A 19,019-nucleotide genomic window follows, 5' to 3' on the forward strand; every position below is an offset into this window, starting at 1 on the left:
GATATGGCAACCAATATCTCCTCTCGCTGAACCATCAGTGGTGCCAACTTCTCGTTTCAGATGCCGATACCAGATAAACTAAATTTGAAGGGATTTACATGTGAGACAACAAATAAAACGTATACATAACTTGTTATTTAGGATAATAACAGCCCTCTTAGGATAGGGGAAGTATACCATTTGTTACCTCTGGGGTTGTCTATAATGTGTCATCTTTGTTTTAGGGAAGCTGGCTTATACACGGTGGGCAGCAGCAGCCTGTGGTGTACAGGAGCAGGAGTTCGAAAGCGTCCAGTCTTGAGAAGAGGTTAAAAGTGATTGAGGCAAACCTTTGACACCACCCTGATAATGTCCAGATAGTTTAGTTTAATAAACCATGTGTTGAAGTGAAGAGCTGAGACTTCCACTGAAGCCACTGGTCTGCACTTCACTATGTGTATGCTTTCAAAGTCAGATACATTTCTCACACACATACTGTGTTGCCAGTTGAAAAAAATGTGATGATAAAGGTTAGCTTTTCTACAGAACCTACCTGATATGAACCTAAACGTAATACTTAGACTGTAATAATGGGCCTTGTGCTAGAAGGATTACCTCTGTATTGTTGCCCAGCCACCAAAAGTATGTGACGGTGCGTGAGTGGCTGGGTAAGACCACTGCTGTGATGTTCACCTCCTTGTTCCGTATGACCACGAAGGGAGCGAGAAGCTGAACATGTTCCACTGGACCTGAGAAAGAAATGTCACAGAGGGCTTAAAATAACACATGGCTACTTCTCTAATGAGACACTGTTCATTAAAGTAAGAAAAAGCCAGTTGGCAGGATCGCAGACTCAGAGTGCAGGAGGAGAAATACTCAAAACACCATCACTTCAATATGACAGCATAGTGTGCTCAGGCTTTCTCCCACAGATCTGCACCTCAGGTGGAATGATGAATTGTCCAAAGGTGTGCATGTAAGTGTGACCGTGTTCCTCTGTGTGTGATAAACTGGCGACCTTTCCATGGTGTTTCCTATCATTTCAGCTAGTGCATTCTGGGATAGGATCCATCCCCACACCCTGAACGGAATATTAAATTGAATGGAAAATATAAAGCTAGATGGATGCAAACATTTCAGGACACACCACATTTTAAACCCCAAAACTGTTTTATTCAGAGAGGAACTCTCAATTTATTAACACCTCTGCAATTGTATGAACTGATATTTTAATGAATCTAAAATGTTTAGAATCTGGTTTCTGTGTAAACTTCTCATTCACTGTGAATGTTAATAGTGACTTACTAAATCAGACAGTTGTAATGTAATTTGAAACTGGATTAAAGTGAAGACAGAAAATGAAACAGTAACATTTTGTGTAGGGGTCATGCCAATAATCTGGTATAATACATTATCAGATGTAAAAATGCATTTACGGCATGACAGGGAGGGCGCGTCACCGCTCCTGTGTGGGGTTTTTTAGTCGGAAAATGTAGCAGGCGGAACTATGTTTTAACGTCGGACAACCCAGACTCATTTTCGGGTGGCACAGTACACAAACGCGTTGCCCTGGTGATTTCCATGACAGGTTTCACATTCAGACACATACAGAGAAAAAGTCTAGCATTGCCAATGGACAAATATATTACAGGGGCGAAAACAAAAACAGCTGACGCGTCACATACCAACAAGACGACGTCGGCCGACGTTAACGCTGACTAACTAAATCCAAGAAGTTAGGAAAATATGACGACGCTTATCTTGCTCTTGGATTTACAGTGAATATGGTCGGAGATGAAGAGAGACCTGTCTGTGTTATATGTCTGAAAAGTCTGGCAGCTGCAGCAAAAATCTGTTTGTTCTTTTTCTTAGCACAGATTGAACTTCTGAAAAAGTTATTTAACATTTTATTATATTTCTATTTGAAAAAGTCTGATGGAGCAATTGAACTTGAAGTTGTTGGGTTTTTTTTGCACAACAAATTACTCAGAGAAAAGTGAAAAGAATGGTCACGATCTTGACGTTCTTTCAATAAAAGTTAAATGGATGGAAAAAGTTTGAGAACCACTGCCTTAGAGCAAGGTTTATATGAGTGGAGGACATATTTGTTATAAGAGCAAGAAACAGATTTTAAGTTGATGGTCAGCTGTTCCATGACATTTTGAAATATGCCGTTAATTTGAAAAGTTGGCTATTTGCAACCTTTCCTAAACTTGCATTGCACTGTTTTGGTTTCTTCAGACACTGTCGTTATTTATTTGTACTTTAGCTCAACTTGAGCTTGCATGCTCATTTACAGCATCAACCTGCTTCACTCTCTCTGAAACATCAACACCCGTCAGATCGCCCAGTGCTACCTCAGTCTTGTACCCTTGCCCACTGTGTTTGGATGGATGGAAAGGGAAATATGAGGTTGTGTGTCCTACACCTTACTTACAAATCAGGTGCTTACAAACAGCACGGTCATACTTAAATGCAACTGTTAAGTGAGTCAGGCAGACTTTCCCAATTAGAGAGTCTGAGCCGCACGCTGACAGGTGTGCTCGGATTGCCTAATAGGTTAGACACATACAGTGAGCTTCTTTAATAAAGTGCAGATTGTGATAGAAAATGAAAGACCGTTATACTTTATATTTGTGACATTTTCACGCCCTCTGATTCCAATCTATATTTATATGTATCAAGTTGTGACAGTTATGATTGATAATGATCACTGTAAGTTGGCAGTGTCTTTTTTAATCTCAACTTCATGTGTAGGAGAGAGAAAAGTTGTCAAATGGATCATTTCTGTCTGTGGTGCTTTTGAATAGATGACAGCAGCCATCGCTTCCTCCGGGAGAAACACGGTTTAAAATAGGTGCTGCATTAATGCACATTTTGGTTTGATACATTGATAATGAACTGTTTTAGCTGAAAAATGTTCCATAGAAAGAACAAGTTTGATTCAGCAGATTGCGTTTTACGATCCAGAATCCTCAGCAAGTGTAGGAGGAGGAGGACCCTGAACAGTCTGTTCTGATCACATGATGTTTTGCCAAATGCAAACCCTGTAACCTGTGTCCACAGACGCTGTCACAAGGAGCGTTAGCTTAACCTCACATGCAAAGAAAGATCAAGAATTGATATTTCTGTAAGTTGACTAAAAACTACATGTATAGCTGTGTAGCTCTCATCCACACATTGCCTTTTTGTGGGCACTTTGCTATGCCATTTCACATAGAAGAAGCTAGTTAGCCTGCTAGCTTTGCTAACTGGTGATTTCTAATCTCATTCTTTTATACCACCAGACTCCATTTACAAAAATATTTACCTTACCTTGCAGAACATTATTGGTCTACAAATTTCTCAAGTGGAATTTGGTTCTGTAATGTTGTCAGACACTTTGAATACCAGTTGAAGAAAAATGTCATTTTAATCCTTTTAGATCACATCCCCGGTAATATTGTGCATCTGTTTGACAATATAGGCCAAAAGAAATACAGAAAATCCATTTCTTCGTATTCTTATATCAAAATCCGATCTTTTTTTCTTCCGGTAAAACTAAATTTCACGCGTGCTTACGTAAGTTAGCACCAAACAATTTCAACCAATCAATCTGCAACATTAAGCTGCAGAGGACCAAGAACGCTCGTTCAGTTAGCTAGCTACTGCTGTCTACGCCCACTTCTCAGCGATCAAATCAAATCCCTCTAATGATATGTCCCACCTGCACGTCCTGCTACTCTTAAAATGCCGTTTCAGCTCAACTTTTAAGGAAACACTACAGAGGTCTGAAGTTCAATGCCAAAGTGCTTCAAGTCTTTGTTGACTTTTCTTTATTAGCAATATCCATGAATTCAGCCCTTACCTGGTCCTGAACTGAACTGAGTTGTGAGGGAATGCTTTGCACTCATGTTTTTTATAAAAACATCCCCTCATTAAATGGTAAATGGGCCAATTTCACATTTCTTTCAAAACACAATAGCTGTTGGCATTTAGTATGAAATAAAATAAATTATCGGGACACATAGTCATTCCAGTCTATCCTGACCAATTATTTGTTAGCACATTTGATTTATAGACCAGTAAGACTGCACATTTAGTCCCCATAAAAGGATGGCTTAAGTCATTAAAAATGAATATTTCTGATGCTTCTGTCAGTATAAAGTGGTGACAACAATATTCCCTTGTGTTAAAAGGTCCTTGCAGATCTGTAACTAAGGGGATGGCACCGTAAACAAGGCCCAATCAAACACTGAGATTATATCGATGGCGTTATGTGTTTCTGACATGATGCGAGCCTCCTTACTAAAACCTAATAGGAGCTGACAGGGGGGCCAGGTTGCCTTACACTAATCTCAGGGATGAAGTTTCCTGCTGCGGACACATGTAATACGCTACTTCACGGGAAAACTCCAACGAAAGGGTTATGTAGTGTGGCAGTCTGGGGTGTTTCGTCTCGCAGAGACTGTTCACTCTCATCCTCTTTAACCAGAACTAATCTTTATCCCCACTTTCAGATGCTCTGTGTGTGTGTGCGCACATGTGTGTGTGTATTAAATATGCTCAGCTAAAAAGTCCCTGAAGAAGTTTTTAGCTTTTTCCCTGAAAGCATCACCGACATTGTAAATAAATCCATGTAAAATTATTCAAAAATCACAACACAGTGGTTGACACATCAAGGTGTTGAGAAGTTAAATAAAAATTGATTAAACAAATCGATGAAAGGCTAACTAACATGATATTTTTGCACTTTGATCAGAGCTGAAAAGCATGACTGTCCTATAATTTGTGAGTGTTCCGCTGCGTAAAATCTCCTTCATTTTAAAATAGGCCATTGTTATTGGTGTTGCATCCTCAGATAACTGCCGATTAGCTGCAGTGGCCTTAAAGGCCCACTTCTAAGTCTCTGTTTCCCACAGTGAAACTTGCATAAGCAAGTTGGTTGTGACCTTCCTCCAAAAACTTGTTTATCACAGCTGCTATATTATATAACAGGTCAGTGCAGTTCACCTCAGATGAGCTGAGCGCAGATCAACTGTGTGGCTGTCATTCAGTTAAACATATTTCAGCACCTGGAGCTAGGCAACACAAAAATATATACGACTGAGAAGTTCACATTCCTGCTTTAGGTTCAATGTTTGTCTCTCTTACGAAACATTGGTGGGAACACAAAACAAAAATGTAATTTTCTGAATGTAGAAGTAGATTTGGAAGTGCACAAAGCCGGGGTGTAGCTGTTTATGTACTAATGGCTTTAAGAAACATATATATATATATATATACTCTCAATTCTCAATTGCAAGTAATCGTGGACCTCCTAGATTATACAGATGCAGTCTAACGCAACAGTTATGTAACAAATCTTCCCTTCATGAAGGTTATTGTGTTATTAATTTGTTGAAACTATTTGTTTAACTCTATGATGGTTTGGTGCTGTTTAACTATACTGAGCTATACAGAAAGATTTACAATTTTAACCCTGGAACAAAAGAATTTGCTTTTTAATTAAAATACATTCATTTTAACTACATTTACCTGATAACAACTTTATATACAATAAATTAAAAAGATTTTTCAGGGGAATTCACCAATTAACAATATGGTGGCAAATACTGTACATTTTGGGCTGTAATGAAAATAGATCTTTTCAGTGTAGATTCCCAGCTAGAAATTTTTTGTTCTAAGAACGCTCTGAGAATGTTACGTGCAATGTTTTGAGCAGGAAGTTTTTCTTTGGTTCCCAGAATGTTCCTTTTAATAGCAGGAGAACGTTCTCTGACAACATTTTCAGAAAGTTGCAGTGAGAATGTTCAAATCACATTTCAGGAACGTTTTATAAATGACGTTCTGATAGTTCAGGCCTCAATAAAATCCTGAAAATATCTTCAGAATGTTGCAGTTAAAACGTTTTGTCTTAGTTTAAGTTTTAACGTTAGAAGAACTTTATTTGAAATGATAAACATCCTTAAAATGTTCTTTGAATATTAGATTAAAACGTTTTCTTTCAGACGTAATTAGAACTTGTAGGTTATGTTAGACAATGTTAGGGGAACGTTCTCGGCTAGCTGGGTTGGTACTCAGAAGGCTGCTCTCTTAAACAATAGGAATGGTAAACCGTTCCTATTGGGACAGCTGTCTGCCAAGCTGTGATGTTCTGCCACATGCAGCAGTTGGTTAAATATTTTCAAACCTAAAAAATAAAGTAAGTATCGCTTTCGGACTGTGAACAGTCCCAACGAATGTAACATGTAATGCAGAGCTGCCTGTATGTAGCCTGAAAGGCAAATCGGAAGCAATATGTCTGTAGCATGATGCACCACCGGATGCTGCTTGTTAAGACCTTGTGTTGGCCTCTCCTGTTAACTAAAAGCAACTCAGATAAGAAGTCTTCTCTGAGCTGACTTTTGTGGCAGATGAGCGAGAGCTCGATTTTCAGGGAGCAGCACTTACATGTGACATGCAGAAAGAGTGTGGTGCTGTCATAACCCAGCGTGTTCTCTGCCAGCGCTGTGACACGGAATATTCCTGCAGACTTGTAGATGTGTTTGATCCCCTCCTCGGTCCAGCTCAGGTTGGAGTAGGACACAGCTGTGCCGTCGCCGAAATCCAACTGGATGTTGGTCCGCAAAGAGTCACCCTGAAACACAGCACGGGAGGGATTCAGTCAGAAGGACTGACATCACATTTTCACATGAAACCATCCATTGGAAATGCCAAGCAAAATCGTCTGATGGCTGCTTTTCGAGGAGAACGCTAAAATGCAGCAAACAAACCACTGAGGCCACTGAAAATGATAATGTACCCCGTACAATCTGCAGAACAGTGAGTTGTCTGATGATGCAGAAATGTGGCCCTATATAAGATATGTAGAATAATATAGGAGTGCTGTAGGTCAGACAATGTGTACCACATTATTCATCCATATAACAGTTTGGCCTTAAACTGGGTCCTGTCTCAGCTACTAGCTCACACTCTAGCTGAGGGTGAAACTAACACTTCTGTGGCCTAACCATGAGTGTGATGATGGAGCAGCATGGTGCAAACTGCTAAAGTAGATTGTTACTGTAGTTTGTTATAAGAAGGAATAAGATCTGCAGTTGAGTCAGGTGTCATTCCTAGCCAATTGCACCCCTTGTGAGAGCAGAAGACAGAATGTTAAGGAGTCAGAAGGAGAGAGTCGAGATATCTGAGGAGAAAACTGTTCTTCTCTGGAAGGCTGAGAGTGTCACGGCACAAATTTACAGCAAACCAAATATTAATAAGCAGCACAACAAATATTAATATACAGCACCCAGAATATCAATATACAGAGCCAAATATACAGCCCTCACAATATGCTTCTGAGGGCGGACAACTTGCCTGTTTGAGATGAGATTGCACAGGGAGACACGGAAATTTTCTGTCAGCTAAAAACATAATTCTTACAATAAAATACATCACATAACAATATGTAATGTGAGAGGTTTTACAGTCAGGCATTTAAAGAGACAGGCTAACTATTCCAATAGTGGAGTAGTTAGCAGCTCAAGAGCCATACGTTTGCATGGGGAGGTGGTAGGGACCAAAACAGGGCTAAAAGACAGTAAATGTCTGTGTTCATCAGGTTGCCAGAAACAAAACCCCAAATTACTGATAAAATTGGCAAAAACTGCTGTATGTGCAAATTAGCTTTTTTTCGACAAGTTCGCAGCTGTGGCTCAGAGGCAGAGCGGGCTGTCTTTCAACCTGAAGGTTGGGGTTTCGATCCCCGGCTCCTGAAGTCTACGTATGGAAGTGTCCTTGGGCATGACACTAAACCCTATATTGCTCCCGGTGGCATAGCCAACTATGTGTGAATGTGACTGATTGACAGTTGGGTACTGTAGGCAGCAGCCTCTGCCATCAGTGGCTGAATGTGTGTGTGAATGGGTGAATGTGACATGTAGTGTAAAAAGCTACTTTGAGTGGTCGCCAGACTAGAAAAGCGCTATATAAGTACTGTCCATATACTATTTACCATTTAAACCCCTGATTTCTAAGTAAATCCACTGTGAGAGGCTAACTACCCAAGAGCCTTCGACCAGTAAAGAATCAAAAATTTGTCAACAACTCTTGCAGCTCTCTTGGAGTGAGCCTGAATCATAATACACAGAACGGTTAGGGAAATTGTTGCTAAATGACTTTGGGAAAAGTGTCCTTGGGCAAGACACTGAACCCAAAATTGCTCCTGAATGCATAGCCCTCAGTGTGTGAATGTGAGTAGTTAGTACTGATGGGTAGATTTGCACTTTGCATAGCAGCCTCTGCCATCAGTGTGTGAATGTGTGTGAGAGGGTGAATAATAATAATAACTGAGCCTTATATAGCGCCTTTCATGGGACCCAAGGCCGCTTTACAGAGTAAATAATCAACAAACAACAGATAGGCAGAAAGAGGTAAAAAAAAACAAACAAACAGGGGAATGATAGTCCAGAGGCCGTGGTGAACAGATGGATTTTGGGGGTGCTTTTGAAAATGTGACACGTGGTGTAAAAGTGCTATGAGTAGTCTGAGGACTAGGAAAGCACTGTATACGTGCAGTCAATTTACCGTTTTCCATTGCAACAAATCTGATATGTCAATTTTGCACTCACAGCTGGTTTCTGCTGCCCCTAATTTGCCAAATCAGCTACTGCAGGTGTAATGACACGAAAGTTTGAGTGAAAATGCAATTAGGCGAGTAGTTATATTACTTTTCCCCTAGAAATCTACCATCCACCTCACTCTGGGAAAAAAAATAGCACATTAAATTGGCATTTTGATGCGACTCCAAATGTGTGCGACATGAAAAATGATTATGATGTGAAAATTAACATATCAGGCTTTTGGCGGGATTGAGAGAGCTCCTGCTCTCAGCTGGTATGAACGCATACTTGTTGCAAAACCTTTTTCAGGGGCCTTTCACAAACCCTCAATGATTTGAAATCTTTTGATTGGTTATTAATATGAATGGAACACATTTTGATTGTAACTTCAAAAGCTTGACATTTTGTTTTAATTGAACTTAATATACAAGGTCTGTCAGAAAGCATCACCGGATTCATGACCCCATTCACTTTAAAACTAACAAACAAGAGACATAATACAAAGTTGACCCGAGGGGCGATCGTTGTACCTTGCTGGTGTACAGCTCACATGGAATATAAACAAAAACAATGTTTCACTATTTCAAATGTTTGGGTCATTCCAGGAAAAGTCATAACATTTCAAGTTGAAAAAACAGTTTCTCTGCTGTTAAACATGGTGGCGGTCATATTTCACCCATAAGACAACACAAGGGTTAAATGTAATTGCACCCATTCCTTTTGGGTGAACGCACAAAAAGCACCACAGATCAGGTGAGATTAAACTGGCAGTGATGGATCAGTATTAAAAACATTTAAAAATAAGTCAAGTCTTTGAAGTCAAGTCCTTAAAGTAAGCTGCTGATAGTCCATCAGGGCCTTTGTAATAGTTGTAATTAGTAAAGACAGTTTTCTGATCTATCAGTTTGATTTCTCTTCACTTGAATGAAACGGTGGCATGTGCTTACATTTAACAAACGCATGTTTATTTGTATCAGTTTATAATTAACACTATATGATTAGAGCACTTAAGTACAATTACACAGTGAGTTAATTAAAACTGTTCTTTCAATTACTTCTCCATACTGCAAATAGAAATGTGTGAAGGTTACTGGTGGTTTCAGAAGTTTTGTCTGAGTAGTTTGTCTGAAAACAATTTTTTCATGAAATAGGCAGTAATGCACTTTGTTCTGCACAAATTTAGCAAATACCAATTTGCAAAAACAAACTGTTTGGTAAACAAAAATAAATTAAGAGTGAAAAAAGTTTGTTGAAGAATTCCTTGAAGAAAGCTTAATTAATGGGGTGTTAATTCATGAGTGAAATAATTAGTTTTCCTATTTGACCTGTAATCTGTTTTCAGTTAGTGTTCTGTTCCCTGAAATATACAATTATAAAATCATGACTTATTATCAAAACTGTACATGTACACACAAAATTCCGTTTGCTTCATAAAGAGGGAGAGAGAGAAATAGAAATGCGTGTCAGTACGCGTGTGCACATGTGCGTCTGTGCACATGCACTCCACCCCACCATGTTTGCCTTTGCATGGTGTGCGAGTCTTCAGCTGCTCGCACGGTGTCCTCTGGGAATCACATCTGGCATTATCTGAGGATCAGCACACAGCACGAGTGTTGGTGGCTCCAGCTGCCACGGCCACCGAATCTGCTCTCATCCCGCAGGCCTGGGAAGGCAAACTCCCAGCCTCCCCTCGGCACATTGTAGCGCAATGCTACAGGGATCTTCATTTGTAACACTGCATTAGCATGCAAGCTATGCCAAAACGCACAATAAAACAAAATAAATACAACTATTGTTCCTTCTCTTGCCTGCTCTTTTGCTCCTTCTATCCCTCGCTACCTGACTCCCTTTTTGTGTGCTTCCAAGTGTGAAAACATGGGAGGGATTGTTGAGGCTTTTGGGGATATTTCATGTCACTTTGCCTGGAAAATGATATCTTCGATAAGTGGCTGGAGAGAATAGAGAACAGGGACGAACAGGGTTTGACAGTGTAGGCATTGTTAAGAGCTGTAATGAGCTGGCATGCAAACAGGACTCTGGCTTGGTGGCGCCGATGTCACTCAGCTCTTCTCTGTCTCTGCTGTCCATTCTGTTTCACGCTTGCTCTCTATTTCAGCCACAATGGGATTGACTAATCTGCATGAGACTGATGCTGGCCCCTCTCTCTAAATGTCACTCTTTGTGTGCGTGTATCTCCCAGGGCCGAGCAGATCCAAACACATCATGGCGGGAGCCTTGAGGCTGGAACATCAGTGTTGGTTCGCAATGAAAGCGCAGTTGTACGGGTTGACAAGGGTTTGGACACACGGGGCCACCATTTGTTCAGGTGCGTGTCAAACCTGAAACCACAATGTCAACATGATGTGTGACAACAAAAGACACCGCTGCTGAGAGTTATTTTAGAAAGTCATTTTTGGTGCTTTAACAGGTGGCACAGCAGAGTCCCTGTTGTTTTTCTGCAGGGAGGGTTAATGTAGGCCAATGGTCCTCAACTGGTGGATAGGGACCCAAAGGTGGGTCGCGGAGCTGTTTTCAGTGGGTCATGGATGTGTGCTTGGAAAAAAAAAAGTTGTGGCCAAAAGTCTATGCTGTGCTTTTATTTTGAAGGACATGGGTTTCCTATGACGTGCGTGCAGTAGAGTAGTTTAGTTACACTCCATGTATCCACTGACTGGACAATCCCAGTTACATTCTTGAAACTTGATGAGCCTGACACTACAGCAGTTTTTAGCATATTTCTGTAGAGGGAATATCTTCCACTGATGCACTGCCAACTATTATACTGTTGTGTTATGGGAAGTTGACATACTGTGATGTTGCGTTCTGTCTCAGGTCCAAACTGCACCATTTCTCATTAAATACATTTAAGTGGTTGAAAAATCTGAAATTTGGATCACGATCTGTAACTAATAGCTGTCAGCTGTTTTCAGCAAACATTTCAACATTATTATAGTGTTTTACAAATTCAATATTTAAATTGATTTCACCTTTTCATTGAAAACAATATTTCTCTAAGAGGCAAGGCAAGTTTATTGATATAGCACATTTCAGCAACAAGGCAATTCAAAGTGCTTTAGAACAACAAAAGCAAAGAAACGCGTCATAAAAACAGAGATTTACAATCATTATTTATGTTATTCATACAAATAGAAAAGTATACTGAAAAAAGTTTAAAATTTGAAGTATTTAATACATTTTGATTTATAAATTGAATGTGTGCTCTGCCAAACACATGAAAACAAAGAGGTGAAACCGCTCATCTAAACAGAATATTAACTCTGTTAATGTTCTGTTGTTTGTTGATATTAACTTCCAGCAACACAAATCACTCTGGGATGAGCGATAGATCTTTTTGTTGTTGTTGTAAATAATTCAAATTCATTCACTTAAGAAGTAAATATGTAAGTATGATTAACAGTTTTCATAAAGAAAACTTTAAATATGGGACACTTTTTACTCCAGTTTACACCTCTGTCAACATGTGTATGGGAGGCTACTTAATGATAACCCTGTGTTTAGTATTGTTACCATGACGATGCCCTTACATCTGAAGTGGATTGTTGCTGCCTTATGGTTAGACTTTTAAGTCTAGCTCAAACCTAGAGGAGCAATATGAGCTCTCTGTTCTGTTCTATTCTCTGACACAAACATGTTTGATGTGACTATGAAAGCAAATTAGACTTTTGTTGTTTTTTGTTTACACTGTTTGATTTTGGAGGGCCCTTTCTATATTTCAGACCTGCTAGCACTGTGCGAGCTGTTCGCTGAGATCCTGGGGGACAGAGTGTTTGATGTGAGGGTCCCGAAGCTCTGGAACGACCTGCCTGTGGAGATCAGGTCAGCTGAGTCAGTGATCCCTTTGAAAATCCCTTCTTAAAACTTCTTTACCGGCCAGCCTTTCTAGATTTTACATGAATTTAATTATTTCAATATTTTAAAACAATAGATTTTATATATTTTTATATACAATTTTATGTCTTTAAGAGTTATATCTTTGAAATTATTTGTTATTTTTAATATTTGCCTTTGCTTATGATTTCATGACCTGCCTGTTTTTTTTTGCTGCCTTTGAAAGTTGGATTTTGAAAAGTGCTCTATGAATAAAGGTTAGAGCGGATCGTCTCCTTATTGGTAGATCAGTGTTTCGATATCCGGCTTCTGCAGTGTCGAAGTGTCCTTGGGTAAGACACGGAAGCCCACATTGCTCCTGTTGGCAAAGCCACCAGGGTAAGAATGTGTGTGAATGTGATTAGATCAGTACTGATAGGATGCCCGGCACTTTGCATAGCAGCCTCTGAAGGGTGAACGTGATCTCTGCATAATTTAAGTCCATTTACCATTTATTGCACAGAATGAAAAAGTTGTAAATTAATGGCAGGCCCAGGAAAATGTTTTACTTTTACCTGGACTCGCATTCATATGGTGGCCAAAAACACACCAAATAAATGCAAAGGTTTTTTCCGTATGTGTAGAATGTAATTCATTCTTTATTGATTGCTAATTATTAGTACATAAAAGCTGTGTTAACAGCTTGTTCTGCTGCCCTGAAGTGACCAAAAAGAAGAGAATATAATTAATGAATGCACTTAATATAGGTTTAGGTTTGACATATTGTTGATTTCCCAAAAAAAAGTTTCCCTGGACAATCATTTTTTAATCTAAGAGCAACGATTACTTGACATAAAAGGAAAACCTCTTCTAACAGAAGAAGGTAGTTCAATGGCTGTGCCTCATGGGAAATAAGAGTAAAACGGTCTTTACTTTTCATCTAATGTTTTGTTTGCTCATACCCAGACATCTAATATTATGGTGCACACAGTTTGAAAATGAACACGGCAAATATTTTAGTTAATATTTTAGCTGAGAATCCTCAGCAGTCGCGCCTGTCGTGTTCGATCACAATGTTCGTCTGCCGGAGATTCCATCTCGCTTTTCCATTGGGGCAGTTTCACAAAAAAGATAACATGAGCAAGAACAACTGTGGAACATTTTCTCCTAAATGTGACGAGAGTGTGAAACAGAGAAGTGGCTGATAAAAATTCTAACTGACAAAAACATTATGAGGCAGATCACAGGGATTATTATCAACCAAAAAGGAACCAAAGTAATGTAGAGATGGCCACACAGATGGGAACAGGCAATGGAATACATTTATTTCCAGCCAAACACTAAGTGACGACAATTCAGTAGTTTTAAATATAGCCTTTAAAGTTTTCATGCCTTTAGGGGACAATTAAAGAGCTATAATAAAACCTAAAACAACTGCTACAAATATGTCTCTAATGAAAAACCAAAAATGAAGCGTCCTATCACCAGCGTCTTCCTTCCAACTAAAGCACTGTGCTGGCAAAGCTTAAGTCTGTTCAGCATCGTTTGTGAAAGTGAAGCCAAATCTGACTACTGACCACACTGAACCACGGAGAACCAGTGCATCCATTGGCAGGAAGCCAATGCTCATTTGGTGTAACCATCTGATCCGAGCAGTTGACTTTTTTCATTTAAAAATGTATCAATCACAAAAACAAAATGTGATTCACATAAAGTATGCAATTTTTCATGCAGCAACATGTAGGGCGATACGAGGGTTTTAAAAATGCTAAAGCACAACTTATGCTTTAGGCACCATTGCTTTAAACCTGCACTCTTTCTTATGGCCAGCAGGAGGCAACTTCACTGTTTGCAAAAAAAGAAGTATTGTATACAACTAGAATAGAAGAATAAATGGCCCTATTCCTCTTGCTGCATTACCTCAGTAAACATTTCCCCAACAAGGTTATGCTCTCAATCGCTAGTTTCATGTCTTCTGTAACAAAGCAGGATGTTTATTATGTAAGTTCTGACTCCATTTAGAGCAATAATGTCAAAGATTTTCGTTTGTTCAGTCAATATCTATCGCCGAATGAGATAACACAATGCTGATTGAGCCTATGGCCTACTGACGAAAGCCTTTGTATTTGCAATATTGCAGACTGGGTGTCTGTGGCGACTTTGGTGGAAAAAAATCACAAGCAGCGCCCAGTTAGTAACGCGTTTTCCATCAGCCAGCAGTGGTTGGTCTGTCAGAGAGGGTAGGCGGAGCTAAGCAGCTGCTTTTCCTGTCTCTGCAAGTGTTGCGAGTAAACAGTAATCTACTATGGCTGAACAAACAAAGAAAAGATGGATGACTACAGATACAACTTCAAAAAGAAGTGAAAATCCAAAGAAAAAGAAACAAACTCGACGCTCAGATGAAGCAAACAGTCTGAAAAGGAAAGCGACCGTCAGCGAGGAAAATCAAGAGTTACAACCGGAGCCAGCCGTGGATGTCACACATGCAACACTGTCTAGATATCTGGGAAGTGTGCTCCTTCAACTGAACAAAACAGAATTCTTAAAGATTACAACTTTAAAGTAAAATAGACAATAAAGCAGGGCATGCTTTACAGTGTTGCCACCTTTGATTGAGAAGTTGCTACCACAGAAACCTGAAAAAAGTCATTAAGCATTGAGTTGTAGTTGAGTCAGCATTTCTTTAAAGTAAATTCCCCATGCGCCTTGCTAACTAATGTAACATTAGCCTTAGCTGATAATTTAGCATTTGCTAACCACCTGCGACCCTCTTCAAAAAAGAGCTACAAAAAAATGTTTTCCATAAGTGGCTACACTCCAGGATTCAGAACAGACAAATGGGTGAAGACACAGTGGCTACATCCACTTCTTTTGTAAAGTCTATGATGTTACAGCAAAAGAGCCGCAATTCGCAACAAAAGAGGCCAGCATTTTTACCATGTGGAGTTAGAGTACTTTAGGACACTCATTTTAATGTGGTCTTTCTTTTACGTAAGGTTATATTTTAGACTTTTCTTGGCTGGGAGCAGGAAAGTAACTATTCCTCTTAATAAATAAAAAATAAGATCCAGCCTTTAAATATTCACGATGTCTATTTGTTTGTTACTGTAGAATGTAAACACCTCTACAGGTTGTCACGAAAACTCATTCCCAAAGACAGAGTTTAGGATATGACCTCATGAACTCTGCCAGCTTGGTAATATTTATTCACAATGCAGCATTGAATGAGCTATAATGTTACATTGTTAGGGCTGCAAAGTGCATATTTTGGATGCAGCCCCAGACTCAAGTGTCAGCTTTTGTACACCTCTTTGGAGAGTCTTACAGATAGTGTTCACTGCAGTTACCGGGGAACTTTACCGGCGAGCCAGAGGTGCAACAATAACCTGTTCCCTGCAGTCAGTTTGCTGACATCGCGCTATTTGTACAATGTCATCATCAGTTATCTGAATGTGTTGCCGTGCAGTTTCTTTATATTTTGGGCAAAGATGATCCTGCATTTCAGAAGCGTCATTTAAACAAGATTCACTAAATATTAAACTTGTGCATGAAAATTGTCTCAATGCTCTACATCAATGTGAGGTCTCTTTCCACCGCCACACTCCTATACGGCAAATACTGTAAACACCAAACCGTTTGAACTGGCAGGCAGAGAAAGAAAACATTACACATTCCCTGCGTCTTCTTGCTTTGATGCCAAATATAGAACAGCAGTTCAATTCCTCGTGAATTGTTTGAGCTCGATGTCATTGAGGCACAAGCCAATGGCTTCTCTGCCAACCACTTAGCAAAAGTCAGTCACTCCTACAAAGCCCATCTGTAACATTATTGTGTTGTATAAGAGCTTTCACAACAAACACAAAACCACCTGGAAAATGTACCATGGCGTTGTGTTGATCGTATTATATCACCCTCAAAAAAGTAATTTTTTAAGATTTCTTCTTTAAATTTGGAGGTTCGCCAAAAAGTCTTTTAACTATTAAATATTTAAGAGCTTTTGCTCTCCCCAAGAAATACAGCCATTGCCGGCTTCATGAATATAAATTAAACTCTGGATTCATCTTGAGAATTTTCAAAGAGGGCTGATGCCACAAGGATTCTGTAACCCACCCTTCTTTTATCACATCGTTTTGCTACCCCCCACCACCACCCCCCAATCTATCAGACAATCCTCCTCATAATGAAAGAAACAAGCCTTTACTTCTCAACTCATCACACAGTAATATGACCACTGTGCATGGACAAAACCTGGGGGGACATACACTCACCTTGAGCTGTTGCAGTGGCAGGAAAACACTCCTGTTGCTGATGCCCCAAAGCCTGCTGTTAATATCAGTGGAGCAGATTCTGCCTGGGAACGTTGTGAGGCAATTTCCTTGTGATAGAGCGGCCTGGCAGGCCTGGCTCTAAACACAGCGCATCTCACTCACTAACAGGGTCTCCAGTGAGGTATTTTACTTTTGCTTCTGGCTCAGAACTCTTGCTTTGTGTGGGCGATCAGGAGCCATTTGACTCTATTAAACTTAGGAGAGTGTTTAGAACAAGGCTTTCCTGGGAATCATCAGACCCACTAAAATTCTAACATGCGTGCTTCAGGCTTCTCTAAGCCACAATTTACCAACTTTTCATAGGCAAAATAATATGCCTTTAAACAGCTCCATGCTACTACTGTGGTTTTAATCCTTATTGTGCTGCTGTATTAATTCCATTTTCATGTTTTTAAACTTAGTATTATCATTTTTTTTTGCAAATAATGAAATGAAAAGATGCAGATTTGGCCATGTGTCCTTACTGTCAACAACGTGTGACTTTCTACATACCCTGAAACAGCAACTCAGCGGAGACAGAGCGACGAGCAGCTGAAAAGGAAGGCTGTTGGTTGGCGTCCATCACAGAAATCCTGGTACTGAGCTAAGCTGAGCCTGATGTAGCTAACTGGTCATTACACTATGGACTGGTCAGCCTATTGACAAGTTATTACAGACACAGTTCCTAGAGATGACCCAAAAGATTACCAAGCTGAGTTTGCCTCTGGATGATTTTGTGAACCCAGACCTGACAATGTTTGGTTTGACAACATATCTATCATAGGGCGAGTAATCATGGTTTGTGATGTACTTATGCAAATAAACACAAACGGTCCTGCTGTCAAACCCTGCCAAATAATCAGGGAACAAAATGACACGCTTTGGGTCTGAACACAGCTCTAGACAGAACAGAAATCAAAGAGACTGGAAATGTTTGTCCTTACGGAGGGGATCCAAACCTGGTGAGTGCTGACATCTTAGTGAGGTGTGCTTACAAATAGGGAGGGAGAGATTATAGTTCCCTTAATGACAAAATATTAATGTTATTGAAAAAAAATGTAATGCTGCAGTTATGTTTCCATAAAACAAAAATCTGTAATGTGAAAGTGGTCGGTCATTGTGACAAACCCACAGAGGATTGTAAACGGACTCTGCAGATCCAAGTTAAAGGAGAAGGAGTATGGGAATTTATTAGGTGGCCAACACGGCCCCAATTTCATGCCAATTTGGCACCATGTTTGCTGGATGTATAAGTAGAACACTTGCTAAATTGTAAATAACCTGTACACTGTTAATATGGTATCTGTCAAAGGGTTTCTCTCCCCCCAGGCTTTAAGAAAAAAATCAACAGAATAAACCAGTGCATGAGGGGAACGCGTATCCTGCAAGAGAAGTAACAGAGCCATGCAGGTTGTGTTCTCACCTCATCCAGATGTACCAGGAAGGTTACGTTGTTGCCCAGGTTAGCGGTGAGCTTGCCATCTCTGGTGGTCAGCAGGAGTCCTTTAGGAGGTCTGTTGGGGCACTGCTGCTTCCTGGCCGTGTACATTTCTTTAACTCCTTTCGTGCAGTTGTTCAACACCACTTTACGGTACCTTTGGAAGATCCAGGAATGAAATTTCCTTCATTTTATACTTCTGTTATTCTTCTTTTGTTAAACATACTCAAGTCATTCCTTTATTTCTTGAACCAATCCCCTGGATGCTTCATGTGCTTGTGGTTTAGAAACAATTTTGTGAACTCAGCAGAGTGTTGCGGTAGTACAGCTGTTGTGCCTCCCAATTGCAAAGAGACTCGATGACAACTGACAGCACAAGCTGTGTCAGAGGCCGAGACACCTTTCAAAGCTTCATCACAGCAGTGAAAACACTCCAAGTATGATTAAGCTCTGCAAGGTTTTGGTCCTCTGGATACCTCAGACTAACGCAGAGGACACATCTTTCTGGCACAAGGGAATAATGGCATTTATGTCAATGATTACACCACAGATACAAAAACGTAGTTTACAGAAGTTTTTATAGCAGTGACTAAATGTACATGTTGTTCTGTGGTGGAGGTAACTTTAACTTCAGGACTTGAGTTATGTATCTAATGTAAGTTCAGTTGAGTTGAGTGATCACTTTGTAAACTGAAAGTAGGAATAATTTGATCAATAGGGAAGTGACTGGAAATCTTCCAATCCAAGTACACCATAACGCAAAGGGTTGTCTAAGTCCCTAAACCACAGTAATTAAGAAAACTATTTAAATAGTGTTATAGATTTTTTAAAAATACATTAAAAATTGAACATGTTGTTGCTAAAGGAACCCACTAACACTGA

General features: G+C 39.8%; 1 protein-coding gene across 1 annotated transcript in view; it reads right to left on the reverse strand.

The window, feature by feature from the left end:
- The window catches only part of sorcs3a (sortilin related VPS10 domain containing receptor 3a), a 249,982-nt gene that overhangs the window by 21,756 nt on the left and 209,207 nt on the right, over positions 1-19,019 (reverse strand). Inside the window, exons 18-20 of the mRNA XM_069676841.1 lie at positions 18,123-18,294; positions 6,412-6,598; positions 595-728 (exon numbers count right to left, since the gene is read on the reverse strand). Coding sequence (XP_069532942.1) covers positions 595-728; positions 6,412-6,598; positions 18,123-18,294 — 493 coding nt within the window. The remainder of the gene's footprint in view (positions 1-594; positions 729-6,411; positions 6,599-18,122; positions 18,295-19,019) is intronic.

Source organism: Semicossyphus pulcher, unplaced genomic scaffold (assembly GCF_022749685.1).
Source record: "Semicossyphus pulcher isolate SPU_LCO1_2020_fin unplaced genomic scaffold, fSemPul1.0.p SCAF_27, whole genome shotgun sequence".
NCBI classification, from domain to species: domain Eukaryota; kingdom Metazoa; phylum Chordata; class Actinopteri; order Labriformes; family Labridae; genus Semicossyphus; species Semicossyphus pulcher.